This window comes from Carassius carassius, chromosome 50, assembly GCF_963082965.1.
Source record: "Carassius carassius chromosome 50, fCarCar2.1, whole genome shotgun sequence".
Lineage (NCBI taxonomy): Eukaryota > Metazoa > Chordata > Actinopteri > Cypriniformes > Cyprinidae > Carassius > Carassius carassius.
Window position 1 is genome coordinate 7,113,795 of NC_081804.1, and position 21,535 is coordinate 7,135,329.

At 35.4% G+C, this 21,535-nt stretch overlaps 2 protein-coding genes across 4 annotated transcripts in view; one reads left to right on the forward strand and one right to left on the reverse strand.

Moving 5' to 3' along the window:
- The window catches only part of LOC132133750 (transmembrane protein 263-B-like), an 86,191-nt gene that overhangs the window by 42,453 nt on the left and 22,203 nt on the right, over positions 1 to 21,535 (reverse strand). The window lies entirely within an intron of this gene.
- Positions 12,337 to 21,535, forward strand: part of LOC132133746 (SH3 and multiple ankyrin repeat domains protein 2-like) — a 77,855-nt gene continuing 68,656 nt past the window's right edge. For 2 of the 3 annotated variants that reach the window (XM_059546680.1, XM_059546681.1), the window contains exons 1-4: positions 12,361 to 12,549; positions 17,467 to 17,670; positions 19,237 to 19,308; positions 21,143 to 21,251. In XM_059546680.1, the coding sequence (XP_059402663.1) occupies positions 12,364 to 12,549; positions 17,467 to 17,670; positions 19,237 to 19,308; positions 21,143 to 21,251 (571 nt within the window). In that variant the 5' untranslated portion in view covers positions 12,361 to 12,363. Of the gene's footprint in view, positions 12,550 to 17,466; positions 17,671 to 19,236; positions 19,309 to 21,142; positions 21,252 to 21,535 lie in introns of all 3 variants that reach the window. The other variant, XM_059546683.1, reaches the window with a different exon arrangement.

Here is a 21,535-nt window from a genome sequence, read left to right on the forward strand (position 1 = left end):
GCATACTGTTACATATTGTTCATACATCTTTAATCTGCTTTTGAGAGAAAAGTTTCAGAAATGAACCAAAACATTTTTCAAACGCTTAAAGGAATAGTTCACCAGTGGATCCTATGGAGTGAATGGGTGCCGTCAGAATGAGGGTTCAAACAGCTGACAAAAACATCACAATAATCAAGTCCATCCATTAACATCTTTTGAAGTGAAAATATGCATGTTGCTTTTGGCTAAACAAATCCTCTATGCATAATATTGCTTTCTACTGTATCTTTATTTGGTCTTTCACTCTGACGGCACCCATTCAATGCAGAGGATCCATGGGTGAGCAAAAATGTTCCAGTAGCTATTCCTTTAAAGGTAAAGTTCTTCCAGAAATTGTCCGAAACAACACCGATCCCCAACATTCTTCAGAATATCTTCTTTTGTGTTCAGCAGAAGAAAGATATTCATACCACTTTAGAACAACATGAAGTTGAGTGAATGGCTCCCGTTTATGTATCATATACCCTTGAGTTTCTAATTATAACACAGAGACCCAGTTTTGGGTTCTGGCCGATGTGGGTTGTAAAGAGTGTACAGTAGGAGAGGGTTAAGAAGCCAGACTTATTACTGCAGACGCTGCCCCACTTCTGACTGACGGAAAAATCAAAGACAAATGAAGGTGGAGACATCTAGGAGGTTACAGTGATTAATGCATCTAGACAACAAGAGAAAGAGCGAGAAATAGAGAGATGGGGAGAGAGGGAGGGGAAGAAAGAGAAAAAGAGAGTCGGCTCAGATCCATTATGAAATCTATTCATGCTTATTAAAATCTTATTTCGCTGCTTCTTTATTTCGCACAAAATGCAACACATTCATTACTAGTGAAAAACATTGCAGTCTTCTAGTGTTTGGCTCAGGTTCGGAAGTGTTGCTCAATAGCCCACCGTATGCATGGGTACTGATACAGACCAAACTTTCTAATTGTACGTACTGATTAAATGCAAGAATGTTTACTAATTAATCCCTTCCTACTCAGTGGATCTGTCATGCTGAGAGGAGGCAGATATCAGTCACTTTAGATTTTCAGCTCGTACATATGATACACTTCTTTCAGTATACATTATATCTATTATCTATCTATCTATCTATCTATCTATCTATCTATCTATCTATCTATCTATCTATCTATCTATCTATCTATCTATCTATCTATCTATCTGTACATGCTTATCTATCTATTTTTTTAAGTTTATCAGGGTCAGCTTTCAGGAGAGGGCATGTGCAAAAATGACTTTAACATACTTGGGGACTGTTATGCTTGAAAAATGCATCATCTATTGTCTTTAATTTAAATGTCTTTTTTATTCTACACTTTTTTTTTACTCTTGGAAATGTTACAAACATCCGATTCGAACGTTGTTGTCCCAGATGCAGGTGCGCTCGGGGACTGTGGCCCCGCCTGCATTAGTGAACCCCTCTGGTGCTGGATACAGTGGTCAGAAGAGCCCCTGAATCCAGCGCTAATATTTCCTGCGCGTGTGCTGCGCGATGTTGCGCTTTTAACACTGTGCACACATGCGGAATACACAGTCCTCTTCCCCCGAAGAAGTGCTAAAGGGGTCACTCCCATCTCTGCTCTGAGTACTCGACAAACGCGAGCGATTCTACGGAGATTTCTGTTTCCTTGGACAAAGGATAATTGACAAAGAGCCAAAGAAGGGGAAAGTGCGCTGCATGCTGTAAGTACGCACCTTTGTTTTCTCTCCACTACGCGTCCGTTTTGTCCCTGCAGTTTCCTCATTACCGAACGCAGTTTTCATTATAGTTTTTTTTTTTTTCTTTAAACGCAAAGACAAGGAACTTCGAAGTTTTGTATTGTCGGACAGAGCCCACACTTGACGAGCTGGTGATGCTGGAGATGTGAGGCTGGTGACGGACAGGCTCATGGCAACTCTCCTCTGTATCACAGGCAGAATACACATAAAAGCTTTTTGTCTTGATGGGCTGCTTTCTATAGTCAACGCATGGGATGTATAGAATTATGACAAAGACGTTTAGACACAACTAGAAAAATGCATTTTCTTCTGTCGAGATCGATAACTTAAAGGTTAGTTTAATTGATCTCTGTATTACTGAGATGCACAAACAATCCCCAAAGTTTAGAGACCTTATATACAGTATGAGAAGAAAAAAGCCTTTTGACAATGACATGTGTGATACGAACCTTACCTAATCAGTCAGATGTGTTGAGAAATATTAATTTGATTCCACCTTATTATTTTGTAACAAACTTTTTAGTGCTAAGAAGAAGCAGGCTAAGATGGTAATTGGTCAGTCTGAAAGGTACATTAAATTGCTGAAACCAACTAGAGAGTGGCCGATATAGATAAGGAGGGATAATTATTATATAATAATATTATATAATATATGTATATGTATGTATATATATATATATATATATTATAACTTAAAGACTGTACACTATCTCTTAATAGACAGCTACTAAATAAATATGAAACATTAAACGGATATTAATATATATTATAAATGTCCTTTTTGTTATATTACTTAAGAACGGAAGGTGTATAGGCTACAGCTATGAGGTCAGTTATACAGTGTTGCCATGGGCAATGTTCATTATTGGGAAATATATAAGGACTGATAGACTAAGAATAAATTCTTACAGAGAACCTATGTAATTATAGCAATTGAGGTGTACATGTACCCTGAATTTAATTTACCTCAAAACTGAACAAAAACATATTTGCACAAATTATCCATTTTCCATTAACAGAAAAATGGCCATTTAGTGGCTGATTTATCAGTTTAGCCGACATATCAGTCTTTGAGTAACACAGATAATCACATTTTGAGGAAGACTAGTGATACAAAGTGACACTATTGATATCAAAATGGCCAAATTGTTGCCAGTTTACTGTCATATCCAGTGTATCGTTCTTTAACTGATGCAGATAAACACATCTACAAGAACACAAGTGATGCAGTATGGAAAGTGGGAGGCTATAAATGGTTTTTATCTGCATATACTTTTAAGCTGGAAACACTCTGTTTATTAAAGAAAACAAAACTCCCAAAATTATGTTTGTAAAATTCAAAGCTTAAGTGTCTCAAGCATCCCTTGGGAACTTAACATCCGCTAGGAGTTTTGACAGTAATTTATGTGCCTCTTAAAAGAGTTTTTAGGTCAGCGTTATTCAGACACGCTACATTATGCACAGATTCAGGTTTTCTCCCATCCACTGCTTGGGTACCGCTGGTCTCTTGGGCTTTCCAACCTGCGACTCCATAGCAACGGAAAAGATTCCACTAGTGACACTTCTCAGGGCCTCCGGAGCCACAATCCATTGTATCTTCCTTGATAAGTATCAGGAGACTTTAAAAGACATCTTGCCCTAACTCAACCACTCAGCATCCAGTGGCTTTATCAGTACGTTCAGTGATGGTTCCGGTTTCAAAAAGTGTTTTCTGCTTTGAGTCCTGATGTTTTGATATGAAACCGAATTTCATGATGAAAATTTCTCTTCGGTTATCTTCAGAAACTGTATACCAAAGGCTAAGTTTAGGACTACAGGGGATGTCAGAAGACAGGAAATCCACCTCAGCTTTCAACTTGATGTACACTGACAGCTCCGTTCAGCAAATTCTGCCTTTGCTGCTGCCATCACAGCCTACTGTACTTCAGCAACATGTCAAGATGTGATTTTGCTCTCAAGAGTCCTAATAAATACATCATTGCTCTCTTTTCATCTCTGAGGTAGTCATTGGGGCTTTTGACCAGCGTGCGACATTCAAAGCACAATGTGTTTGATTGCTGTTGTGATTGAGCATAAAAGATCCCAGTCAGAATGCATCCAGAAAACGGTAATTAGAAGACAAACAACATTATCAGTATTGTAATCCGTCTAAAGCATCCGGGTCAAGGATTCTGCTTATAGCAAATAGGAGCTGCAGCTGTGCGGCTGTGGCAATCTATCCATTACGGGGATGGGGTTGGAAGCTCTCTGTTATCCTGTGTCCCACTGAGATAAGAAGCGGAGAGGAGGATTTTAGCAGACTGGATTTGCAGACACACACTGTCCACTTCAGGCTTCTAAGCGATTTATGTACATAAGCAGGCCCAATAGATGATTCCAGGACTCCGTCTGTGACCGTCTGTCTGGTTTATAGCAGCTGCAGTATTGGAGAGTAACTAACTAAAAGTAGTAGGCTATAAAGTAGGCTATAAGGTTTTAAAAAATGAGCTACTTTTTGCATGTCTGTGATGAGGGAATTATCAAATGTACTCACCCAAACAGTTCTTTCTCTCTCACTATCTAAATGAATGCAGCATTTGGAAGTCAAGTTTATTCTAGTGAATCGAATCATTTTAAATGTTCGCTTCTCTCATAGAAATGTAAAGTCAGATTCATTCCAGGGAGTCGGATCGGTTCCTAAACGGTCCTCATGCAATGTTTCAAAGTCCATTTCATTTATTGAATCGGTTCTAGCTATTTTTCTCAAGTGTAGCTTTTAAAAATATGATTCATTCTAGTGAACCTGTTGATCCTAAATGGTCCTTTTCTCATACTGTATGTGAATCGTCTCATCCTAAATGGCACCTTCTCTCATATGTAACGTTTGAAAGTCTAATTCATTCTAGTGAATCAATTCTTCCTTAATAGCTCTTTCTCTCATATGTAGCTTTTGAAAATGATTCATTCGAGTGAACCGGTTCGTCCTGGTCCCTTTCTCAAACTGTATGAAATGTTTGAAAGTCTAATTCATTCTATTGACGTTTTTTTCCCCAAAAGGCCCATTCTCTCACATGTTGCGTTTGAAAGACTGATTCAGTCTAGTGAATCGGGTCTTCCTAAACGGACCTTTCTCTTTTATATGCATCCTTTGAAAGCACGATTCATTCTGGGGAACTGGTTCAGTGGCTGTTCATCAGATGAGGCTGAGCAAAACACTGAAGCTGATAAAGTTAACTTTTTAATAAGTTTACCCACTGAAGTTCATAACTATGTATGTGTGTGTGTGCATGTATTGTACTAAATATTATTTTTCTTTAATACACGTTAGCCCATGATAAATTTTAAAAACAATGCGTAAATGTGGTGTCTCTCGTGAAACCGACCAATCAGAATCGATATTCAAATGACGCAACATCATTGGTTTTCCGACCAAAATGCGGCTTGTCAGATTTCATCATGATCACATTAAAGTATCATCAAACTCTCAGGTGCAAAGAAACTTCAAATTTAGACAAAATATTGTTTAAATAAAGGAATGAAACTAAATGAAACAGGACACGTAGCTTATATTTGCCATAATGAAGGAGTGGATGATTGAGGGCGCTTGTGCATAGATGAGTTAATGTTACAATGGGATTCTCCATTTATAAGTAAATGTTTGTTTACAAAATATAACGGTGCGTCTTTTCCCATTGATTTACTATACTGACATAAATTGAAAACTAAATTATGTTAAAATTAGGGTGTTTTTGTTTTATTTATATAAATGTACCTCTTCAAATTCAATTCTGTTACCTTAATTTATTGTAAACCCCTTATTGTTTTTATGCCAGCAAAATGTCTCTTATTAAATTATTAATGGTTGTAGTTTTATTTTAAAAACATTTCGTTTTTGTTTAGTGCAGTAACAGTCGAAACACAGACTATAAAATTACAGAGCGCACAGTTCAGAGCATTTGAGATAAATTCAATAATACAGAGAATGAAAAAGTTTTTTATTGCTTAAGTAACTTTAGTGCTATTTTTTGTTGATCTGCTTCAAAGTACAATTAGATTGTATAATCGGAAAATATATCCGATTAACCGTTTATCAAACTAATGGGCATAAGTGCATTTAATTAAGATCTGATGGCTTCATTATTATATTATATGCTCTTCAGTTAAGGACCGGCATGTACTTGACAACACGTGGAGGGAAGGAATCATTATATGGGGCCTCTGAATTGATTTAATTTTCCCTAGAGAGTGAACGGCTGAATGGATGGATGAATAAAAAGATGAAAACCTCTCTGAGAAGCAATATACTGCCATTGTTTGTACTCTACTGATATGGTGTAAAGCAGCGGCGGTCCTCCGGGAGCAATAATTGTTCCCCGTATTGACTTGTGGAGTGCTTGATGAGCTCAGATTGAACGTAGATGACATGTTGTGATAGAACTGTGCCTTAGTTCTCATTTATTTTTCATCAGCTTCACCTCGCTTGTTTATAACGCTGATGTTCAGACCGCTCCAGAACTGCTTTGCTGGGATTTTACTAGTCTCACACCACCTTATATTTGAGTCCTAGTCTTGCCCTATTTTACAGTTGTGTGTTGTTGCCGTGAAAACACCAGGCGTAAGGCAAGCGGACACAGATCCAGGCCAGCCCGTCCCCTTTTCGCTCTCCCTCTCTTTTCACCTCTGTATGCCACTTTCCCTCTCTGTCTATCTGTCTGTCTCACTCGCCTGCTCGCTATCGAACTCTCTTGCTCCTCTGAGTCCCACAGCTCTGTTTCTCTCCTCTCTTCTCTGCGGTTTACTCATTGGCCCAGATGAAACCCACACGTTATACGCTTCTCCTTCTAGACAGTTCACAGAAGCAAGCATCACTTCTTTTGCTCATTCAAATATGGTATCTAACGGCCGTGGACAGGAATGATAGCACACACAGTGCAGTTTGTTGAGGAGAGCTGTCCTATTTCTTTTCTAAATGATTGGACTTAGGACTGTTGCCTGGGGGATGATAAAATGGGCAAGAAATCTCTTTTGAAGGAGGGAGTCAAGCCATATTTGCAGACCGATATTTTAAATACTTTAAAAAGTGGTAACCTGCAGTTGTTAAAGAGCTATGCGATCTAAACCTTTAGCTTTTTTGTTGGAACCTAAAACATTTAGATTGATTCAGTGATGATAAATTATATTTGGACTTGAATAAAATCAGTTAACTTAAACTAGTATACTTCAGAAGTTTGGGGTTATTAAGAATTTTTTTTTATGTTCCTGTAAGAAGTCTCATGCTCAAAAGGGCTGGTTTTTTAATACAGCTAAAATGGAAATATTGTGTAGGGCTGCATAATTAATCTTATTTTAATCGTATCATTATTTTTGTGTCTCTCTATTAATTAAGTTTAATCACCTGGAGTATATTCCAGCTGGTTGTTTTTCCTGAAAACTTTTTTTCATTTAACTTTTTGTTGTAGTCTTGTATTGGTAACAAGCCTTCATGGTAATAAAAAACATGTACGTAATTTAAAGTTATTGGAATTAATATTAGGAATTTCACTTATAGAGAGTATTTTAAATCATTTGATAGGCCTATAATAAAACTGGAATTTAGATGAAGTAAAATAAACCATGCATATGAGTTGAATTTCTCTTGATTTGTGCTTATGTGAAAGTGCAATCATTCTGGCGAAGTGTGAAAAGAAATTACTCAAATGAAAATAATCGTCTTTTTTGAGCAGAATAATTGTCATGCAGCCCTGTTTTTGAAATATTTCAGTTATCTAAAAAAAATTATTTCTATTCTATTTCTATTTCAAATTTATTCCTGTCATGGCAAAACTGAATTTCCAGCATCATTACTCCAGTCTTTAGTGTCACATGATTCTTCAAAAACCATTCTAATATGCTGATTTGGTGCTCAGAAAACATTTCTTATTATTATACAGCAAAGTTTAAAACAGCTGTGCTACTTAAAATGATAAAATATTGAACAGCAATCACCTACAGTAACATCCTAGTTTATCTAGAGCACTATAGCAATGCCTTGGCAACCATCCTAGCATTATAATGGTGAGTTTTGCATGAGCAAGCACTAAAATCTAGTCACTGCTCCTTTTCTTTTTCAGAATTGCTACACGTATATTGCAAGAAAAAAAAAGAGAGAGAGAGCGACCCCAAGAGCTTTTGATGCAACCTCCACAGTACTTTTTGATGAGAAGTAAATTGGTTATGAAATATTAATGGTTGTGCATAGATTAATGAATGGTACAGTATTAGATGCTTTAAAAAAATTGCTGTTTATGGGAAGGTTCAGCTCTCGAAGAGCTGTTAGTTCCTAGTACTGTCCATGTTTCTGAAACAGCAAGTTTGACTGCCCTCAGGCAGGCTTTTAGAAGAGAGCAACTTAGTGTTCACCACCACTACTGCTGCTGTAAAATGATACAGTGACTTTGTAGAAGTGAACTAAGCTTCATATGAGATGTTCCTCGACAAATCTCAAGAAGAAAAATCTTCTGTTGTTTTTCAGGATATTGGAGGGGGGGCTTAATTCCCTCCTGAATCCTTCTTGTGTTCCTCTTTTTCTTTGATGAGCGTAGGATATTAAGTTACGAAGGGCATGACGCGTGTTTTAAGCCTCAAACATTATGACAGTGCTTAATGCATCACTTCCATTAACGTTAACAATGCAAATGTGTTTAGTAGTTGTCGTGACAACAGTGGCAGACATTCAGAGTGAATATTTTGGCATTACCTTTAATAAATAATTGCTGTAATGAAAAGACATTGGGCTTTGAGGTTTTAAAGTTAACAGGGAAAATGCTAAACTTTAACTTATTACAGTACTGTAAATTATGTTTCTAGGTCAGTATGTGCTAGTTTTTTTATCCTTCTTTAGAATTGCTGACATATATAAGGATCTTGCATAACCAAGTGCAATAAATAATTACCAAAATAGTAAGACAACAAAATTGTCTCTGTACTAATAATGAAGTCTGAAAATCCAGTGTATGATTTTGTAATCTAGTGTTTGATTCTGCGTGTATATAATGTCCAAAATAAGAAATATAATGTATATAGTTAATCCACATAATTAACTGTTGATAAATGCATATCTGTGACAAATTTTTCTATTTTAGTGCACCAGGTTGCTAATCATTTTATTTTATTATTTTAATTTCCAGCATATTTGCTTTATATTTCCCATATTTTTTGTTTTGCTTTTTGTTATTTTCCAGTCTTTTATTTATTTGTTTTTGTTTAGTTTTTGCTTTGCTTATGCTTTTTTATTCTGTTTTTTTTCAGTATTTGTTTGTTTTGTTTTGTTTTGTATGCTTTGCCTCACTTTGTTTAGAATTTTTTTTGTAGTTGTTTTGCCTTGCTTTGCTTATGCTTTGTTATTAGTTTAGTTTAGTTTAGTTTAGTTTAGTTTAGTTTAGTTTAGTTTAGTTTAGTTTAGTTTAGTTTAGTTTAGTTTAGTTTAGTTTAGGTTTGGTTTTGTTGTTTTGTTTTTATTGCTGCCTTTTTATTAAAGCAACAGACTACTCATCTTAAAGTGCATTCTAATGCAATAAATTGAATCTATTTTTGTTGATTGTATCTGCATGTATCCTCTGAAAGGTTAAGTTATGCATGTAATGTTGCTTTACACTTCTTACAAGCAAATATTATCTAATTAATGCTGCAAGATGAAATCCTGTACTGTGTAATTTATTTAAATGCCCACAAGTGGATAATATTTACTTCATAGGAAACCAATATGTCACCCAGCACACAATGACACGGCTGTGAAAGGACTTCAGTGAGTGTCTGTGTGTTTTTCTGGCAACGCTAGAGTTACATGTTAAATCTGCTGGCAGCTTCTTAGCACTAAAGTGAATGTGGGTGCAATTTCCTCTCCACGCTGTAAGGTTTTAATTGTTGGTACCTTTCACGCGATAGTCGACAAATGCTTCCTGCATCTTGAATCCTGTCTTGGTGGTGGGTGATTGTAAAGGTCAAGCAAGAAAACCTACACTGACAGTCCTGATGAATGACACGGCTGCTTGACTGAGCCACTGGGGAGAGAGGCACCAGGGTGGCTGATTTTCACTGGCGCGTTATTGCATGCAACATTTAGTGTATGAATCACTGGGCTCGATATTGCTAACAGGCACGGCCATATTCAAAGTATATTTTATAAACATTATTTTACACATTACATAGGTGATTGTAAGTTTCTAGATTGTGTAACATATTGTACAAGTGTATTCTTACATGAAGCACCCTTAACCATCACATAGTGGTGTTTTTAAACAATAGCAGTTATTACACCACCTACAGATGGTAGTTTAGCATTATTAAGACGTGCTAGCATGGCAATATCAATTTTATTATTTGCAAACCTTTCATGGGGCAAAATGGACAGGGAATGTGGTGCGTGCTAATAATTAATCTTCAGCTGTCTCGCTTCGTCTTGTTTGCGTATGCTGTGATTTAAGCTTTAGCGAGGAGCCGTTAGTCAGATATTTCATCTGACCTCTTTGCTTTAGTTACTGTCTGAGCCTCTCTCTCTCTCTCTCTTTCTCTTTGTCTCTGTCTCTGTCACTGTCTGAGATTGCTTACTGTCTACCCCCCAAACACCCAGACATTTTGTTTGCCGTTCAGAAATCCTGTTGTGATGTCTAATGCTTGTGTACACTTCAGAAATATGAAGTGTGCTTACCCAGAACACAGAAAATAGCTCCATCTGTCCCTTTTGGAAACCTTAAGTCCACTATAATAAAAGAACAAGTAATAAAATATACAATGGGGTCCAAGAGTCTGGGAGTCCAATAAAGTGGGATTTAAAATCTAGCAACAAAATAAACAAAGTTTTAAGATGAAAGAACTCACTGTATATATTTGATTTCATTTCATTTAAAACAGGATATTAATTAATTTATGTTCTAGTTCATTTATTAATTTACTTATTTGGTGTTTAATTTTCCAGTTTTGTTTTGTTTAATATTTTGCTGTGATTTTCTAAAAACAATAGGACACTCAAGGTGAAGTTTGGTTATTTTATTTCATTTTATTTTACAATTTATATACATATATATTTTTGTTGTTGTTGTTTTGTTTTGTTTTTAGCTTTGCTGTAATTTTATAAAAACAATAGGACAATCGTTTTATTTTATACGTGTATAATATTTTATTTGATATATAATATAATTTTTTTAATTTATATTTTGTATTTCAGTTCTTTTTAGAATTTTAATTTCCAGTTAATGCTTTGTTCATTTGTTTGGTTTCTTACCCTGTCATTTTATTCAAACAACAGGACACTCAAGGTGATTTTAAAGTATTTATTTTATTTTATTTTTACTTCCATTTAATAAAGACAATAGGCGTGGTGGGTTATGATGTCTATTGGGAATTCTGATTATATTCATTCATATGCTACAGCTGAAAGTGCATACAAACCTTTACATAATAAATTATAGTTGATTTTATTTGCATGTAAACGCTGCATGTTTACGTTACACTATAATGTTGCTTCGATCTACTTAGAAGCAATTAACGAAAATAAACAAAGGTTTCAATGTATATTTTAAGTTAAATGTGGCTGATTTGTTCATTTAACTAAGTTTGTGATAAACAAGGCCTTTTCATTTTCTTCTGGTGATTCAGTTCAGTTATCCCTGCAAGGTAGCAAAGACCCAAAAGATGGAGTAGAAATATTAAAACGACGTGATGTACAGTCTGACATTTCAGTGTCCCGCTGCGCTCCTAAAGTCATCCGCAGACTAAATAAAAACACGCTCAGTCTGGACAGATAGGGACTGTTCTGAAACATTTGGTGAACCCAGTGAATTCACAGAAGGCCACAGAGAGATAAACAATAGGAGCTAAATGAACAGACAGTAATACGAAGATATTATATATGAGAATAATAGGCACTCAAGTCAACAGGCAGTTTATTGATGTGTTCCTTGTGCTATTGTGCATGATTTATCAATCACATTATTCCAAATTAAAGACAAGTTTGTCTTGGTAATCTTTCATCAAAATATAATAACTTGCTCCACCATCTGAAATGACTTTTCTTTTCAGCTGATGTCAATAGGTTGGTCCATCAAAGGACCTGCTTCTAATCAAGAACGCTTTTATCGCTTAGAGGTCTTGAGTTGACTGTGTGGTTTAGTTTAGTTTTTCTATGTTGAGTTTATATTTAAGTGATTATTCATTATTTATAATAATTCTTACTAGTTTATTTTACAGCATATTGGTCAATATTTCATTTTATTTCCCAATTCATATTCTTATTTTCAGTATTTTATTTTCAAGTTCATTCTAAAGTTGTTACTTTATTTAATTTTTACTGCTATTTTATAAAGACATTTATTTTGATGTTTTTTGGGAATTATAATAATATTAATCACATGCTGCAGCTAAAAGTTCATGCTAATGCTAATCTTTATCTGCATATCACCTCTACAAGATTACATTAACAAATGTCTAATTAGTTGTCCTTTGTTTTCCACCATATTGGGTATTTATTTCCTTAATAGTATGTATGTATTATTTACATATTGGTTAATAATACTTAATTGTGTTTAATTCGTTTTTTTTTTATTTAGACATTGTGTATGCAAAAGTTTGCTCTCTCTCTGCAGTGTTGATCATGCCGCGGAGCCCCATGTCTAGCGAGGAGGAAATGGCTCAGAGTTTCTCGGACTCGGTCAGTTCGGAATCAGACAGCTCCCGAGATGAGCCTCCCAGACTGGATCGACCTACCAGTGCCCGACTGGACAACAGCCTGCGAGACACAATGTTCATCTGTGTGGTCATTCCTGACCTGCAGCAGTCTGTGCGTTCACACACACACACACACACACACACACAAATACACAAACACAAACACACACACACACACACACTTCTGTTTCACTCCAGGCTATTGGGCCATGTGGATCTTTCTAAATTATATTATTACAGTAAATTGCCTCTTACAGTTTCAGCCTTCTCTGAAGAGCTGTTTGGGTTTTAGTGAACAAAAAAAAATGGAACATATTCAAGTGGGATAGGCAACAAGTATTTTTGACCTGTTACATGCACGTAAAGCTTTGTCATGCTTTAAATGAAAAAACTAAAAAAAAAAAAAATAGAAAAAGCAATATCATGTAGACTCATTTAACACAGGTTTTTTTCCCCATATGTTAAGGTAACAGTTTTATTGGTTATTCCTTTGCAGTAACACTCAAGCAAGCCAGATAAATTAAAAAGTAAATATGAAAAATATCCCAAAGTCAAACTTTTTAAATCCATAAAAGCACCAGTAAAATACAACACACTGTAAAACATTTCACGTTGGTTAAACTTATAAACGAAAGTTCACCTGCTGCCTTAAAAATGTGAGTTAACTCAACTTACAGATACTCTTTGTTTCAACTCAAGAAGTTATGTTTTACAATTTATTAAACTAATGGTCATTTGTTGTTTCAACTTGATGAGTTAAAACAACTTACTATGTTACATTATCAGTTCTAGAAAACTCAAATCAGCTCATAATAAATAGACTTGTAACTGTTCAACTCAAAAATGTAAAAAATTTATTGAAATAAATTCAAGTAATGTTCAAGCTTTAACATTGGTTTGAAAATACAAATTCTTGTAGGAAAACAGGTTTTAAAAATTTAAGAACACAAGTGCTTAAACATCCATTTCATCAAAACATCAAAGATTCTCTAATAATATACAGAACTAGAAGAAAGGTAGATGAGTGGTATAAAAGAGGTAAAGAAAATGTAACTGAGGGGGAAAGAAAAAGGCATGAATTGGGGAAAAATGAGGAGTGGCAGGCAAAATAATGGCTCATCGATCACTTTAAAGATTGTAAGTGTTCTCTATATAAACAAGTACATGTAGCTTTGACCTTTGAATGATTTGCACAATACATGGTCATTGACTGTGTTGAACAATACTCATGTAGTAAACTCTCACTAAAAGCAATAAGAACAGACATGTGAAATTGGTCTATTTCCAATGAATGCTCAAAGGTTTTTCTTTATAGTAAACACTTGACCAACATTCAGCATTTGAGATTACAGATAAAGCAAAAAAAAAAAAAAAAAGGAAAAAAAAAACCTTTAATATTTTGTTATATTTGTACATTATATTATTGATGACATGTTTAGGCATGATATATAGTGTAGTACTTAGATTAACTGATAGTCAAAAAAGCATTTTAGCATAAATTATTACTGATTCTGGGATAAAATAATAAATATATTGTAATAGTTAAGCTGATTTACTTTTTCCCTACACATACTGCTCTACAATGAATTCAGTATCATCAGTACATTCACAAGATTTAAATATATTTTCTTACATCACACATCTTGATTATCTCATAAGTCTCCTCTGAAAGGAAGCGCAGAAGTCCAAGTAAGGCAGCTTTTCTTCTGTTCCAATTTGTGTCCTACATACAATCATAAACAAGACTGAGTGACTCCAATATATATATACATTAGTACACTTATATTTGTGCAAACTGATCAAATTGGGTTCATTTTTATTCATACCTCCGTATCAAGGCACTGTACTGTATAACTGCTAAGGCTCTAGCTTCTGCTTGATGATACAGATGCTTTGTACAGCTCTAAAAGACACCAAGGCATCTAGTCCATCCAAGAATGACTGCAGACAATCAGTGGTGACTACTCTATTGAACTCTGTGCTCATCTAAAACAGACACAAGACAGGAGGAAAAATGGAGCCAAAGAGACTAGTAGTGGGCAGCATGTACAGATTAAAAATAATCACATATGTAAATCACATGCCATCTTATAACATAAATGATTAAAGAGGTCATATATAGAGGTCATGTCACAAGTAATACAATCAAGAATAAAGAATGATTTAAAAATAAGCAAGTTCACAATTACCTTAATGTAAAATGAACATCCTTCACACAGCTTCTTGAAAACTTTGTAGGGTGACACTTTATATCTTGAGGTGACAATAACTGAAGAGGAATCAACAGCTGTAACGGTGCAGAAAAGCAGTAGCATATCAGCAGAAGCAATATAGACTAAGCATATGAAATTGTACAAAAAGAATTGCATGGTCTACATTAAATATGTTGTGTGACTGCATTAGGCCTGCAAGAAAATATACAAGTTAAACAGCAAAAGATTTTAATATCAGTAAGGATGTGTTAACTGTACCTCTGTGTAACAAGAATGTCCTTAAAATCAGCTTCTTGAAAACTCTGTAGGGTGACAACCTTATCTTGAGCTGACAATAACTTCGAAGAGGACGAGCTGTAATGGAGTGAAAAAGCAGTAGCATATCAGTAGAAGCAATATAAACTAAGCATATGAAATTGTGCTATACAAAAATTAGTAGACAAACAGCTGTCAGTAACGTTTAAAAGTAACTAAAATATAAGCACTGAAAACCGAAGTTAAATGTTAAGCTATTTTAGCATGTGAGGCTCTAGGAAACTGTCAAATTAGCGAGGAAAAACCCTGTGTCCTTATATTGCCCCAGTCAAGTGAGTCTTTATCTGTGTTACACCCGGTCAAGCAGCAGCTGCCTGGATTTGAACATGTCTATTTTTTTATTACAGTACAAATACGTGGCGTGGCCAAAAATGTATCGCGACACTTTAATTCCACAAACAGACGTGCAGCAAAATGCGGGCGGCGACAGGCTTGACCTGGGTGTTCACAGACGGCGGTTCAACTGACAACGGTCACTCGATGAGCACGGTCAGTGCAATACATAATAATACCTGCAGACTTCAGGCCGAAAACAAATTAAAATATAAGCACTGTGAACCAAAGTGATATAAATATTTTAGCGTTTGAGGCTCTGGAAAACAGTGAATTAACGAGGGGAAAACTTGTGTTGTCGTATTACATTCGCGAAGCACAGTCAAATTGGCTAACATGCAATAAATCGCAACATTATTCATTTATCATTACAAATAAAAAAAACAAAAACTCACCTTCCTCGCATTCTTTGTGTTCCCGACATGAATTCGTGTAAGGTCTCCAGGCAGCTGCATTAGCTCAAAATGGCAATGACTTCTCTCGGTATTTCGCGCTCTCCGTGTATCGCCCCTCCCCCAACATATAACTTACAGACACGAGTTAAATGAACTTTTACAAGCCAGACAAAACTCAGAAGAAGTCAAGACAACACATTACTTTACGTTTAAATTTTCAATAACTTATAAACATAAGTTCAGTATCCAAAACTTAAAATGACAATTTAATTTAAAGAGGAAAAGTAAGTTCATATAACTTATTTGGGCTATGATGTTTTACAGTGCAGTTGTTTAAAATTTATGGCAAATACATGCTGTCTATTAGAGCCCTTTTTTGTAACATTGAAATTAATAGAATTAAATTTACTGTACATAAAATTAAAACCAAAAAAACAGTAAGGGAAGCCATTTTTACTGCTTTCTCTCAAAGCATGTTGGTTAAAAATATCTGTGTCTGTCATTACTGAAACAGTTCTTTTTGGAGGAAGCAGAGGATTGAATTGTGTTTGCACATAGCTGATGTGGTTATGGTTAGTATATTGTGCAAGTTATTGTCAGTGTCACATTTATTGAGCATTACAATTATCCAAGCTTTCCATATTCTGCGTTTGCATGCCAGCAATACCATTTTCGTGTCAACAATACGACAATGTCTCAGTGAGGGAATAAAGAGGAGGTAGGATAGATTTTATTAGTTCTAAAAGCCAAAAGAACAAGATGCTGTTATTCAGATAAAAGTATTCTTTCAAAGTATCACGAGAAAACAAGCATTCTCAGATACCATTTGATTGGACAAAATTTGGGCAGTGCATGATGAATCATCAGTATTTATAATTTGATATGAAAGTGCTTGCTGGTGATTGCATTTTGTCAGTATTTAGGAGCTTTCAATACTAGCATATAAATTAATTCAAAGCCTGCATGGACTAAAAGACATTAAACTACATCTTATTTCATGTGCACAATAGTTTATCAGAAGATTTCTTAATCGGATAAGTTTTGGAGAAATTTAGCATTTAATCATTTTTTTTTGTACCTGTAGCTCAAGTGGTACAGCATTGCGCAAGGTTGGGGGTTCAAATCCCAGGGAACACACGTTAGGAGAAAATTGTTAGCTTGAATGCAATGTAAGTCGCTTTGTATAAAAGTGTCTGCTAAATGCATAAATGTAATTTTAATTTAATCTTTCGTTCACCAAAGGGTCCTCTGCAGTGAATGGGTGCTGTCAGAATGAGAGGCCGAACAGCTGATAAAAGCATCACAAAAATCCACACAACTCCAGTCCATCAACTACCATCTTGTAAAGTGAAAAGTTGCATGTTTGTAGGAAACAAATACATCATTGGGGCGTATAAACCATCACTTCTGGCCAAAATGCGAGTCCATAATGACACTTCCTCTAGTGTAAAAGTCCACCTCCTGTTGTCCTCGTAATCCACTGACACATTTGATTAAAATGAAATAATGACCTTAGGGACCCACAAAAAATGCTACAAAAATGTATGCTATAACCCTTTAAATTTTTATGTTTGTTATAAAATGTCATTCTTTCAGTCAACCAACACCAAATAACCTCATAAAACATGATTTGTGTTTTCTCCTGTTGTTTTCTCCCTTTTGAACATTTTAGCACACCAATGTTTTCCCCTAGTTAATCTGTACACCTGCTATGGCCTGATAGAGCGTTTCTCTGTCTCTCTCTCTCTTGGTTTCTCTCTGTGGCTTTGCCAGAAATCCATGAAGTTCAGTCCTGATGCCACAGTATGGGTTGCTAAGCAGCAGATCCTGTGTACACTCACACAGAGCCTGAGGGATGTGCTCAACTACGGGCTCTTCCAGCCAGCGGTGGACGGGAGGGAGAGTGGTTTCTTGGAGGAAGAACGACCCCTGAGAGACAATCCGCTATTCACCAATAAAGGCATTCCAACCCTTGAGGTAATGCGTCACTAGTTTGTTGCTGGAATGTTGCAGAGTCAACTCAAGCTTGATCCATGATGTAACTTTGACACAATATGTGCATGGGACGTCACTATCTGTAAAGTACTTCCACAAATATCCACAGGAATTATGCTGGTAGATGCTGAACTAGAAGTTAATCTGCCTAGAACAGTAGTGTCGTCACTGAAAGGAAGATTTGGACAACTTTAAAGCTCAAATAGCACACTTTTTTTTTTTTTTTTTGTATGAAACAATCCATTTAAGCACTTTACCGAATAGGTGACATTGCATTTCTGCTTTAAAACCTTGTCCCATAGACTTCAGTGTATTAGTGTAAACCGCTTTTATCATTGTTTTATTGTTATTCATTCATTTGTGTTTTTTTTAACAAATCAAAATGGTTTTCTGTGGTAATCAACATGAACAACAATTAATAAAAGTAATCAGAATATTTTTATGGTGAGAAGAAATGACCATGCATATTTATTATGTCAAGGAGGATCAGTGTTTTATTTATTAATTTTTTTTTAAAAATGTTCCCCAATTTAATAGATCAGCAGAATTGATAATAAATGTGAACAATCATTAATAATGATCAAAATAGTTGTAATTTTTATTGTGAGTGTTATATACTCACATGGACTTCCATTGTAAATGCATTACTGTAAACAGATTTTATTATTGTACTTTTTAATTATTTAATATTATTATTTTTTACAATTAAAGAAAAATCTGAATTATTTTTGTTTTTGTAATCAACATGAACAATAATTATCAATATAATTTAATTGTGAGTACAAATATCCATTCATATGTATTATTTGAAGGATAATCACAATGGCAAAATGGTTTATTTCTTAAAACTTTTTTTTTTTTTTGTCCAAATAATTTCTGTGGTAATCAGCATGAACAGAAAATAATATAAGTAATCAAAATAATTTAATCGTTAGTATAAATATCCATTCATATTTATTATTTATGTCAAGGATGTTCCCAGTGACAAAATAGTTTTGACAGTGATGATAACTGCTATAAATTGCCACCAGTGCAGTGGTACGAGGCTGGCATCCCTCTTTAAGATGTGCATTCTGTACAAGAGCATTCTCAGCTCTCTCTGTGAAAAGGCTGATGTCAGTCTGGTGTAACAGGAACCTTTTGTAGTTCTCCTGTATGTTCATTCAAGCCCCAGGGCCTGATATAATCATATTACTTAACAAGGCAGCGACCAGCCAAGAAGAGCTACAAATGGAGTATAATGAAACATTTCTATTTTATCATTTGTTTGAACTAAGATTTATGTAAATTATTAAAAGACAATATTTTTATGCCATCTTGCTTACAAAATTACTTAATGGTGCCATAATACTTTAGTGCTCTGATATAAAATAGGGTACTAAATAATTGTCTTATTAATGTACCATGATATTTGTAATCCTTTTTTTATTTTTAGCAGTACCAATAAATAAATTAATATATTTAAAAAAATATTTCTACATATTTCTAAATTAATCCAATATAGCATATAAACACTATGTATTTTTCACTCCGGTTTAATTTTTTCAGTTCCGTTACAAGACTAGAGTGTACCAGCAGCCAAACGTCAACGAAAAGCAAATAGAAAAACTCCACACACAGGTAAGACTTTTTTGCTGCGACATATGTCGATTAGCCTACTATGCATATTTCTCAAAAATGTGTGTATTTTGGATGCACATGTGGTGATTAACTTGTTTTCCATTATGATAATTAAGTATTTTACATGCATATCAAATCGAAGATATTTGCTTAATTGCAAGCAGGAGAGGGCGTCTTAGGATACGACTGTTAAAACAGGACAGAAATGTTTAAAAATCGTGCTTTTTATATTCAGTCACTAGGAATGAATATCTAACATACAGCAATCATTCTAGAGTCTGCTGCTAAATAATGCAGGAGACCGCAGCATTTACATACGTTTGTACTTAGAAGGATTTTCGGATGGTCGAGATGGTCATTGATGTTGACATTTTAGTGATTCGGCTAATTTTCCTCCGTGGTCATGAGCGTTTTTCTGCAATCACTGGAGGAGGTTATTCCACGGTCCTCCCCCAAAAGCAGCCCCAAAGCTCCGAAACCAAGTTTTAATTGCCGACTTCTTCCAGCACTGTACTGTATGTCCTGTGCTGTGCTCGATCTCTTCCTCTTTATTGCTCATCCTATTTATCTCCCGTCCCCACACTGCTTCCCTCAGCATTAAAAATTCTCCCTCTCATTGCTCTGAGCTTTCAAGCTCCCTTAATAAGTTATTATATTACAGCTCCTTAAGCCACCAGGGTTTGTAAAGGATGACGTAGGAACAGCTTTGTGTACATAGTTGTTTCAGAAGAACAGATATTCACCTCAGAACATATGGAATATCAGTGCATTATACATGCAGTGGAGGCAAATGCTTAGAGGGATTTGTTTTTAAAATCTGACTGCATTATAAAAAATGAAAGGGTGTAGATGTTACCTCAAATATATTTTTCTACCTGATCTGACTCTTAAAAATCATTTTTATAGGCGTAAGCTATGAAGAACTGTAATAAGTAAAAAAACCTGGCTGTTTGAACTCAATGGCAGTTGCTCGGCCGGCGCATAAATGATTGCTTATAGGCACTCATGGCGCATTCAAGTTATCTGGGAAAGATTGCATTTAAAATTTTAATGCACATTAATGCCACCACCATATCTTAATTATATATGAAACTCTAGATTTTCTTCAACTTTTTTAGGTGTGTCAGTGAGAAAAAATGGCAGCCACAGTGAATGAAGTGTTTGTAGTTCATTGCCGGTTTGTTAAAAATGTAATATTTGTGAATGAATAAGCCAGTTTTAGGTGATTTTCATAAGATAATACTGACAAGATACTTTTTAGAGTGGAAGAGGATGAATGTTGTCATTGTGCTATGGTGGCATCTTTACATTGTAGTTAGCTTAATGGGTTTAAAGTAGTTAGCTAGCGTCGAGGTGTTAATTATTAATAGCTAGTGTTAGGTAGGACGGGATCCAGATGTTAAATAATACAAACTTGTATGTTTTGTACGAGTATGGCACTTACTCTACTGTGTATGAGGTCTTTGTGTGTGTACTGGGTTGTGTGTAAGAGTTGACGTGTGTTGATTTGTGTTCGTAGCATGCCGTAGCTTGCCAAGTGGTCTCTAACTCTTTGCCTTGCCAACTCAGCTGTGCTCTCTCTCTCTCTCTCTCTCTCTGATGTCTCTGTACTGGGAGCTGCTCTCCTATCTATTTTTATCTAGCCTTGTATCGCAGCATGTGTGTCCCAGAGATCTCAACATGAGAGCGGAAGTGAGCAGAGACCCTTCACACTCGTCAGCCATTCATTTCCATCCCTCGCTCCCGTTCCTTAACTTCCTCCTCAATCATTAGCTGTCAGTGTTTCTCGTTTAACCTCACCTGCACTCTCGTTCTCTCTTGAACCTCCTTTAAGGTCAACCTGAGGAAATTTATGGAGTATATCCAGCATCATCAGGTGGACAAAGTCTCCAATATGTTGGAGAGAGGGTTGGACCCCAACTATCATGACCCTGAAACTGGTGGTACGGGGCGCCATATCAGATAACCTCCAGAAGTGCACATAAAGGACTATTCAGGCTTTGTTTCCAAGCTACAGTTCCAGATTGATTACTTTACTGCACCATTATTATTATTATTATTTTATTTATATGTAGTCGGACCATTACATTGTATATGAGCAGTTAATATGTAATGTATTTACTCATTAATTTAATCTCATGAATCTTAACTTTACTTTATAAAAGTAAAAAAAAAATAGTTATGGTAGTGTAATTACAATTTTTACTTTATCTTTAAATTTACATGG